This window comes from Hydractinia symbiolongicarpus, chromosome 9 (assembly GCF_029227915.1).
Source record: "Hydractinia symbiolongicarpus strain clone_291-10 chromosome 9, HSymV2.1, whole genome shotgun sequence".
Classification (NCBI taxonomy): domain Eukaryota; kingdom Metazoa; phylum Cnidaria; class Hydrozoa; order Anthoathecata; family Hydractiniidae; genus Hydractinia; species Hydractinia symbiolongicarpus.
In genome coordinates this window covers 22,473,965-22,484,839 of record NC_079883.1, presented here as the reverse complement: position 1 = coordinate 22,484,839, position 10,875 = coordinate 22,473,965, and the positions used below count along the sequence as shown (strand labels likewise).

At 32.8% G+C, this 10,875-nt stretch overlaps 1 protein-coding gene across 1 annotated transcript; it reads left to right on the top strand.

Moving 5' to 3' along the window:
• Positions 1-1,511: 1,511 nt before the first annotated feature.
• Positions 1,512-10,786, top strand: LOC130656610 (dihydrolipoyllysine-residue succinyltransferase component of 2-oxoglutarate dehydrogenase complex, mitochondrial-like). Its single transcript, XM_057459500.1, has 13 exons — positions 1,512-1,710; positions 3,320-3,380; positions 4,289-4,316; positions 5,913-5,980; positions 6,161-6,235; positions 6,315-6,626; positions 6,953-7,098; positions 7,325-7,422; positions 7,727-7,857; positions 8,838-8,905; positions 9,182-9,265; positions 9,576-9,743; positions 9,972-10,786. The coding sequence occupies exons 1-13, from the start codon at positions 1,630-1,632 to the stop codon at positions 10,104-10,106; spliced, it is 1,455 nt and encodes a 484-aa protein (XP_057315483.1). The 5' UTR covers positions 1,512-1,629; the 3' UTR covers positions 10,107-10,786.
• Positions 10,787-10,875: the final 89 nt, after the last annotated feature.

Sequence of the window (10,875 nt, the reverse complement as noted above, 5' to 3'; positions counted from 1 at the left end):
CCAGAAGAGCATTTTGTTCGTTTCAAATATTTTTTACCATTTTTTGAGGAAAAGCAACTGAAAGGAAAATAATGATTCGTATGAAATAGTTAATTTTTATTTCATACCATGAAGGTTAGACTTGCAAGAAGATAATGCTTTCATCTGCGATAGGTTAAAAATCACTCACTAATAAACACGTGTTTTTAGATCACCAGATTATCATTTTTTATATTAGCTATCGCGCAAAAAATAGTGCGCAAAATTTCCGTTATTATTTTTAAAGTAAATTGTGTCCGGGGAGAAATAATACCTAATCGAAAGTCTGTTCCAGTGAGACGATGATTATATCTATATCTTAATCGATAGTCTTTTCTGGCCAAGCACTACACAAGAAATTACTACACGAAATTCGGGTTCAAAACAATAGAAAAAAAAGAATAATTACCAGTTTTGTTAGAACTTTGATATTCTTATAAGAAAAAGCGTGTAGGTGTTTTAACAATGGCGTAGAAAAGTACTTGGGCGCTGCTAATGTCTTCAAATTTACCCTCTACCTGTTTTACTACTGCATCCCCAATGTCAAAATGGTGGCATCTTAAATTTCGAGTCAAGTCAGGTGGATTCAGAAAACCTGCTTCAAAAGTTCCAGCCATTTTAATCTGGTTTGTTGTCGGCAGTCAAAAGCAAAGCAAAGGGATAGAGACTACTAGATTGGCTGCTATAAGTGGCACATATCCATTCCCGAACCCAGACCTCTTTTTGAGATAAACCTCAAATTTATTCTCAAATAGCTCTGGGGAAGAGAATGGCAAATATTTGCATATGAGACTTTTTTTTGAGATTGTTTTTTTTTTTAATATTAATGTTTTTCTCAACTCTTTGGCACCAACCTAATGGGTTATCCGAAAGAATTCGTAAAAGTTTCTAACGACTAATTGTCACAAAAATGTAATTTTGTGCAGTTTATACACCACATCAGCACTTTTATGGATGAGAAGAGTGGTTGGTTTGCTGACCATTTGGCATTGTACACAAAAGACATCAAAACGTGGCGGCATTCCTGATGACAAGTATTGTGTTGAAATGAAAAAATCTAGCTAGCTACAGGCCCGGGAGAGTAATTTTGAAAGTGGCGCACAACATGTTCTATTATTTGACACAAAGGTGCGAAAAAAACCTTTTCTCGTCTTGCAGAATCTATATTTAGTTTGAAGCTAGGTCTAGCTTTAACTCAGCCATTTACGTCGTGAGATAGAACTTACCTAGATTACCTCGCAATTCATTAATTAATAGCTAACTAAACCATTCGCGATATTAGGATGGTTTTGTAAGCATTAAATTCTGTTAAAATAGCGAAAATTAGAGAACTTTTTGCACACCTTTAATAGGATTTTAGTGCAAATCACCACATCATCGTAATTTATAGTCATACGACGATTACCGAGAATTATTTTGTGAAGCCTAACGGCGATATCCAGGCTAAGATCAAACATCGAAAACGTTTTGCATTTTCCTCGCGTAAAATACTGCGGGACAAATCAAACAACTTGCGCCGTGACAAATGGGGAAGCAGCGGCTGCTGTAAAGCCTCGTAGAACAAACCTAACTTAAAAATTTCCTTCCTTGTTTTGTGCAGTCGTTATTACAATGTTTTCGTGTAGGTGTATCCAAAGACAATCACCACTTCGCTTACTACCTAGTAGAATAACAGTCTCCAGGGGAAAGGAGGTATAAACATTTTTCTACCTGGAAATAATACTTTTTTACACAATCACACAGTTGTTAATTAATTTTGCTATAAAGCTAGCTAGCTAGCTACAAAGCGTTAGCTTGTTGATCCATATTTAACGTGTAAATTGTCTAATTTTGTGGCTTCTGTGTCACTAAAAGGCACAGACTGTGTTCTAGCAGACACAGCTAGCTAGCTAACACCACAGACAACAAACATGTTGGAGCAATTTTTCCCTTTGAAAATACACTTTGGTTTGGGGTCTTTTTCAGGAAAATACATTTTGGTTCAGGTTATTGTTTTTAAATAATTCATGGATTTCTTATAATTTTCGAATCCGGTCATCATGCTTGAAATTTGTAACTTAAAAATCTTTCTCAACAAAAATGATCAACATATTTAAATTCGGCATCAAAATTCATGGAAACATGCACAACTGCCTCTATCTATCTATTAGTATTAGTATCTATTAGTATTAGTAGCCAAACATTTGATGTTTTAGGAAGAAATGACCATGTAAATCAACAGCAGTAAAAATGTTTACTGCAGTCTATAAAATTCTAAAACTTTAAATTACAATGAATCCTGTTCTATTAATCATATGGTATTCAGAATTTCTTATATAATTAGACTATGTGCAAAGAACTTTCACTAAAAGTTTAACTAATTGTTGGTTGTGAGATGTATTTTGCATAGTTTCATAGCTCTTTGCACCATTTTGGGGACTTGAGATAAGATTAACTTCCTAAATAGACACACAATTTTTTCATGTCCTGTCCAAGTTAAAAACTGACTATAAGTTGCTAATTAAATGCAATATGGTTAAAATCAATCAGGTATTGGGACGTAAGAAACTTGATTAAGGTTGTGGTGTGTTGATTTTGCAGAGGATAATTTTACATAGTGAGTAACAAAAATCACATTTGTTGGCTGATTCACATGACTACAAATAAATGACGTAAATGGCTTTGTGTCATGTAAATAGACCCTTAAAACTGAAAAATGGGCTTCAACTAAGCTTATAGGAGAGAACCTAGCGATATTTTACTTGTCACATTTTCTTAATGATAGCTACCAAAATCCAAGACATGGGTTTAATATACTAGGTGGAGTGAGATGGAATTACCCTAATGGCAATTATTATAGAGATTTCACTTTGATTCTCCTATGTTTTTCACATTTAAAACGTGAAAATGCAGGAAAATGGATTCAACATGTGGCAAAACTTAGCCGAAATGTTCGAATTGAAAACATAAACGCTTTTTGACATTCTATGCAGGTGCTCTACGTCCCCATGCCCATCTAAATGGGGTTAAGTTTTATTGTCTCATTTCTATTCTCACATGCTTGAATTCACTCAACAATAATATTTATAAATGGTTTGGTGCAATTTCTTGTTTCAAATAATGGGCTGTATAAAACCTGTCAAAAGATTGAACTTATTTAACTGTGTGTTATTTGACGTGTTTTATTCTTTTGTGTACTACCATAAATAATATCTGATAAATAATATGTTATTATTATTCTTTGTTCCTAAATATGTGCAAACAGAAATACTACTTTACTTCTTATATCTTTCTCAACATTATTTTTTATTTTTTTCCATAGTTTACACCGCCTGTATCAGCAATTCCCAATACAAAAACATATAGCTTTACCAGGAATTTTTGTAAGTACTTTTATTATTATAACGCTGCATTATTTTTTTGTTTATAAGGATTAAAAAGTCTAAAAAAGTCTAAACTCTAAAATAACTAAGCATTCAGTAAAATCCTTTTGCAGGTCAAGCTGCAGGTCAAATTATTTTTAAATTCAAGTTACTGGTCAAAGTCGTCTGCAGTCGACAAGTTGAAATAGATAACATGAATGCCTAATTTGTGATAATAATTTTATCTATGAACCTTTTAAATGCAGGTATAGTAAGAAATTGTTGAAACAACTTTTTGTATTTTGCGTAAGCTAGGGAATATTAGTTTCAACCACATAAAATGGCTGATTCACAACTTGTTACCAGAAGTCAAGTTTGGTCTCTAATATCTATAAGCAAAATATTTAGCAAGTAATGTGAAATATGCATTGCCATCATATCTGGGTTCTCATCAGGGTTAATTGGAAAAAATTGGAAAGGTTAATAAGATTAGAGTTTTCCTGTGAATTTAATGCATGAAATTGTCATATTAAAGAACAACAATCTTGTTCTTTTTTAAAAACTTGATACGTCCTCAAAATGAGTACAATAAAAACTGTATTTTTTGTCGCTCTGCAAATTTAACAAAATTTTAAAGTTATTAAATTTAATCCATATTAAAAATCCTATTTCACATCCTATGCTTCTTAAGTTATTAAAATATTATTATAGTCTTTTAGCCGTTTTTTGTATAGGTCTTTAAATAATGCAATTTGTAAAATCTCTCGGTACTCTTTGATCTGGAAAAAATTTTCCTCAAAAGTTAAATTTTTTTGTCCATAAATCTTTAATTCTCTTCATTTTCATGCAGAGAGCTTATGAGAACCCTGCACTTATAAAAAACCTTGTTTAAGGTTTATTCATTTTGACTCTTATGTTTTTTATCTTAGATTACCAACCAAAGATTGAGATTTTCAGGTTAGTTGTCATCTATATGTTACTTGAGATCATGACTTCCTATATACCTTTCTATATACCTTATGGGTAAACGGCAAAAATAAAAAGTCGGCAAAAATATTAGTCACTTGCACAAAATTTTGTCACTTTTTGCCGACTAAATTTTTGAATTTAATCAGTAACAAAGGATAATTGCATTAAACTGATAAAATTCAGCAAAAAGGAAGAAAAAACAGCAAAAAGGTGGTCGGAAAAAATTTTAGACGGCAAAAAATATTAGTCACATAGCCAAAATTGAGTCACTTTTTGCCGACTTTTTTTACCGATAAGGTATATATTTTTATTATGTAGACAATATTGGCGATTTTGTGACGGTTTTGTTGCCAGCCAAATTCTAATAAATTTCCAGAACTTTTATTGTTATTGTTACTGGGGAAATACCATAAATGCTCAATTTAAGTTCCCTGGGCACTTATCTAAGATTTTGACTTTTAGGGTGGGCTTATTCGATATGAGTGCTTATTAAAAAAACTCATTTTTGTGTGATGGTAAAGCTATCTTTTTAGGAAACTATAAATGCAGGGTTCGAATTAGCAGTTCGCAATTTGCAAATCAAATGCCATTTTTGTAAATCACTTTGCGGAAAAAATGATAAAATTGCGAATCGAATATTTTAAGTGGCGATAGAAATGCTTTTTTAGATCGCATTTTAAAAACTTAAGAACAAAAAGCGATGATAGGAATTCTGTTTTAGATCTAATAAGAACTTAAGAACGAAGAACGGCGATAGAAAAGCTTTTTTAGATTGCATTTTAAAAACTTAGGAACGAAGAATGGCGATAGAAAAGATTTTTTAGATCGCATTTTAAAAACTTAAGAACGAAAAGCAGCAATACAAATGCTGTTTTAGATTGCGTTTTTAGAATTTAGGAACAAAGAATGGCGATAGGAAAGCTTTTTTAGATCGCATTTTAAAAACTTAAGAACGAAAAGCGGCAATAGAAATGTGGTAATTGATCCAAGGTGTTCCCAGGCCACATCTAGGTTTACTTCGTTACAGAGTGGCGAACCGACTTTACTTTTTTAATTCAAACCCTGAATGGTCTATAATTGAAAACAGAAGATATATATATAATGTAAAAACAGGTATAAATAACATGTCCCTGAGCATAAATGTTTTAAATTTTCTTTACGTCAATGAAATAATTTCAAACTGCTTAAACGAAAAGATGGACATAAACATTTGACATGAACTCTCATGCTGTAGTTGATTTTATGAGCAAGGCTGTTTTTAAGTGAAAGGTCTTTATATCTAATTTTTAAAATATTTAAATAGCGTCCCATTTGGCTCTAGTAACATATTGGAACTAGTCGGTGGCCTGTCCTTTTTATACCACATTGCGTGCACCTCGCTACTTGCAGTAAAATTTTGTGTGACTGACATACGTATACAGTTATTATAATATAGATAGCCCCCTAGGTGCTTTCTCAAGAGGAGTGCTTATAAAAAAAAATCACAAAAAGGGATAAAGTACTTGTGAGCTGTATATGTTTGATAATCATAAATCGATCAACGATTGATAATTTTATATGATTGTGTTCCTTATTTTCATTTAGATCAACAAAATGGACATGTGTATATAAAAATAATAGGAAGAATTTTTTTCAGACGTCATCCTTTAATTGTAAGTTTTCCTTTTTATAAATATGAAAAAAATGTTTGTACCGTTTATGAAACAGTAAACAGGGAGAATTAGGTTTATAGCGTTTGATAGTAGTTAGTTTTATAAATTCGATGTTTTCAAAGCATTTAAACGTAGAGGTATACAAAAATCGGTGCACATATATTGTGCTCTTACGTTTAGTTAACGAATTTCAAATAGTACACACCCCGCCTTTTGCAGAATCAGTGACAGAAGGTGATGTTAGATGGGAAAAAGGTATGTTCTTATTGATATTTGATCCCTACCAATCCAGTTTACAAACTTTATTACAGTTTATTTGCTTTCTGTTATATAGAGGTTGGCGACACTGTAGCTGAGGACGAGGTTGTTGGAGAAATCGAAACAGACAAAACTGCTCTTCCCATAGTGTCTCCTGCCAGCGGTGTAATAGAAGAATTATTTGTTGAAGATGGAGGCCGGGTTGAAAAAGGTGACCAGCTGTTTAAAATCCGGCTAGGAGATGCTGATAGCACTGCAGCACCTAAAGAAGAACCAGCTTCGCCAAAAGAAGGACCGACACCCACACCTGAACCTGAACCCGCACCTGTACAAGAATCACCTGGTGAATCATCAGTTAGTGGTCCTGCGCCAACAGAGCCACCTCCAAGTTAGTTATTAATATTTATTTTGATACTGTAGCTTGTTCTGTAGCCGTAGAACAAATCTCTTTGTTCAGAGCTTATTTATCGTACCATGCAATTTTTTTTCATTTCTCAATGCTATATTTAAGCATGCAAGCGTTCACTTCGTCTCGTATATATATATGGAATATATATTTTATGTGAGGAAGAAAGAAAAAATCTGATAATGCTTATTTGTTGATTCACATTGAAAAAGGCTTTAAAGTCACCAAACTCTGTCAGTGCAGTTTTCTTCCATTCATCTTCAAATATCTAATTTTTACATCTTTAAACTGCAGATTCTTTTTTTTAGCTCGGCCTCGACCTCAACAACCACTTGCAGTGCGCATGCCCACCCCCGCACCTCCACCACCTAAATCTCAAGCTGTTACTTCCAGTGAAATAAAGGAAGTGAAGCAAGCTCCAGATAGGGTATTCGGAACGAGGAGTGAAACAAAGGTTTGTTTGGTTAAACTGTAGTGTTTGTTGTCATGCGCTGAAAGAATATTTCATTTTTTTTAAAAAAGAAATAAAAAAAAACAGGTTGTCTGATTAATTTACAGAACCTAGCAATACTGAGTTGCTTAGTAAGCTTTCAAACGTATGGGATACCCATCTATAGGTAGAAACGTGGCTATTTATTTTCACAGTTTGATATTGTCTTTAAACGCCGTATTTTGTGTAGGTCAAGATGAACAGAATGCGACAACGAATCGCACAGCGGTTAAAGGATGCACAAAACATCAATGCCATGCTGACCACATTTAATGAAATCGATATGAGGTAATGTTTTGTATTGTGATTTATTTTAATTAATTCAGGAAGAAAAGAAGGAAAAATGTAATAAATGTAACTTTTAAATCTTTTTGGATTTGGCGGATAACAATAGTAAGTATAATTTAGCCAAAGAAAAAACTAAAATAATATTGTTTAAAAGATTCTCTATCATCTAAAATTTCTTTGCCTATTAAAATAAGAGTCTAGAAATGTACAGTCTCTGCAGTAACAAAACTATACTTCTTTTATACCTTATAAAAACTGATGTAAATAAAATACCCACAATTAAGTGTACAATCTGTTTTTTCAGTAATGTCATGGATATGCGAAAACAATATAAAGATATATTTTTAAAGAAACATAACTTGAAACTTGGATTTATGTCAGCTTTCATTAAAGCATCATGCACGTCACTGCAGCAGATGCCGACAGTAAACGCAGGTAATGAAATGGTATATGGGCTTGTTTACACGAGTCTTTAGAAGTTGTAAGTCCACCTTATTGTTAGGAAAATTTGTTTAATTGACTATAATGATTTTTTGTTGAATTACATCCGTCCTATGTTGTGCTTTTATTAACACTCACGATAATATGAATATTATTTCGCAGTTATTGCAGATGAGAGAAAAAAAATGATAACACGCGAAACAATTTATCGGTAGCTTGAGAGAGAATTGTAGAAGGATTCGTATCCTGGATTATTCTTATTTTATGGCAAAATTTAGGCTTGGATTGTCCATAATTTTGAAACTAGCCTGGGGATGTTCTTCTGATTTCTCGGGAAAATGCTCGTGTTCTTATAAAATTGTTCTTTTTAAAAAAAAGCGTGTACTCTAGTTGTTAGATATCAGAAGTGTTGTGGAGGACCTGTGAAAGTTTGGTTAAAATACAGGTTACACTTCTCTAAAACAGACACATTTCTGAAAGCAAACATTTTTTGTTCCGCATGTCCATTGCGGCAACCTGAGGTGATTAATTTTTGCGAGAGTTAATTTAAGCTGGCCCTAACGATATTATTGAAAAAACATTTTTAGCCACAGTTAATCTTCGTGAATTTAAAAAAAAATTCTAAGTACATTTTTTTCGTAGGCGATAAAAATAATAGTCAGCCTCTGATAGCATGTTTAATAAAATGCTACGGTATCTTAATAGACAGGCCTATAAGTAAAAACTGTGAAATGATTCTAGTAGATTCGGGAAAATAAATCTTTAGTAAAAAACATTGTTCCTGCGCGAAAATATTCTTGCGTTACATCTACTAATTCGCAAAAATTAATCTTCGCGAACTATAATTGTTTTGACTTCGTAAAAAATAAATCTTCGCGATAATTATTCAACATTAAGTGAAACGAAAACGTTGAATAAAAAGTATTTGTGCGACATATAGCACTATCTTAAATTTTTTATGTTCTCTGCATTAGTTATTGAAGACAATTACGTGATCTATAGAGACTTTGTTGATATTAGCGTGGCTGTAGCAACTCCAAAGGTATAGACATTGTATTATACGACGTGAGGAGGAGGGTGGTATCGTGATGCACTCTTTTTTTATAAAAACTTTTTTTGTGACAAATATTTTTAAGCAACTGTAAGGGTTTATTCTTTTAAGAGTGAGATAATAAGATAGTTTACACTTTTTAGAGTACATTTTAAGGGAATTGCAAACCAACAACAAAATAGCTTTTATAAAGGATCTTGCAATGAAGATGACAAACTTCAGGTGTACAAGTCTGAAATTGAGAAGTTTTCTTTTTTCAATGTTTAGGGTCTTGTTGTACCAGTTTTAAGAGATGTGGATCGAATGAATTTTGCTGATATAGAACTTGGAATGAGTGAACTTGGCGAGAAGGTAAACATTGATTGATTTAACCACGTGTGTGAACGGGTGTTTATATGTATGACCAAAAGTTACGTAAAACAAATCACATGTTTTTTTTTTGTTTTTGTTTTTACACCCATATAACCTCGATTAGGAAGTGTATTGTCTTTTAAATGCTTACTTGTTTTTTTCTTTTTCAAATTATTTTCAAAACTATTCTATTTGTTCTTGAATCACATCTGACCTTCACGTATAAAGTACAGTTTACACGTCACATTTTTTATAAAAGCCATCATTGTGCCCCACAATGTGGTATATGTGTTTCTCATACCTCCACTAGGCTCGTACTGGTTCACTAGCTGTTGAGGACATGGATGGAGGTACGTTTACTATATCCAATGGTGGTGTATTTGGATCGTTAATGGGTACGCCTATTATAAACCCTCCACAATCTGCTATTCTTGGAATGCACGGTATATTTGATCGACCAATCGCTGTCAATGGAAAGGTAAATAAACTTTCTTTGTGTGAAAAAGTTCTACTGTAATATCACCTCTTTGAAATTGTAGTCTTAATGTCTCCCTAAAAATACGGCTCTTTCTTTACGTATGCTGTTGTTTCTTTTTTGTTAACTCGATGTTGTACAAGCCAGATGAACTTGTTAGATGTAGAATATAAGGATTATAATTGTACGTTTAATGCGCGTGCGCAAGTTAACCTCGTATGTCAATTTCAGGTGGAGATTCGACCAATGATGTATGTTGCTTTGACATATGACCATCGCTTGATTGATGGCAGGGAGGCTGTCACATTTCTTCGCAAAATCAAACAAAGTATTGAAGATCCAGTGACAATGTTGTTAGATATATAATTACTGTTTTGAAAACGAGGCTAGATATAATTTTTGCACATTGAAAACGAGGCAGGATGTGTGGTTATTTTTGGTTCAGGATGATGCGTAACTTGCTAGTGTTTAGATAGGAGATTGGATAGCATGCCAACAGAAATGCTATACTGTGAAGGTCGTGTATGTTAGGGAATTTATACTCCATGCCCGGAATTTCAGTTTAACCAATCTCACAAAACTAATTCAGTGTTTGGTCCCATCTTTAAATTTAAGAAATGCTGTTTTGTAAGGCTAGAACAATAGGACAATAAATTTTGCAATAAAATGATTTTTACGGGAAAAATTTCAGTGCAGTTTCCCACTACTGCAGGTAATATTGTTTTTATGCCCAACTGTATAATAAAACTTAAAAATTAAAAATTCTCTGATTTTAATCCTATTTTGAAGTCCTGTTTTATGCACTTAAAAAAAATTAAAATCTGTTGATTAACTAGTAGATTTCGCACATTTGATTCCACTCTTTATAATTCCACAATGGCGTTAATATGGGCGTTTGGCGTTATTTTGATGTTGGGGGCAAAACAATATTTTCGCTTGTTTATTGTGTATCTTTCAAAATTATATATATAACTCTATTTATAGTCTAATTGTGAGTTCGGTATGTATGTACCTTTGTTAAAAGAAGAAATAAAAATATAGGACAATGTATGGTTAATATTTAGTGTGTGTGACCATGATTTCGTCTCATGGTGTTTTTAATGATGAATTACAAAAATATTTACTGAGAGAATGT

What these genes read in the sequence shown, in the direction of transcription:
- LOC130656610 (XM_057459500.1), top strand. Translation starts at nt 1,630, where the DNA reads ATGTTTTCGTGTAGGTGTATCCAAAGACAATCACCACTTCGCTTACTA. An exon ending in TGGCTGTAGCAACTCCAAAG is followed by an intron (nt 8,906 to 9,181) that starts GTATAGACATTG and finishes TTCAATGTTTAG; the next exon opens with GGTCTTGTTGTACCAGTTTT. An exon ending in TGAGTGAACTTGGCGAGAAG is followed by an intron (nt 9,266 to 9,575) that starts GTAAACATTGAT and finishes TACCTCCACTAG; the next exon opens with GCTCGTACTGGTTCACTAGC.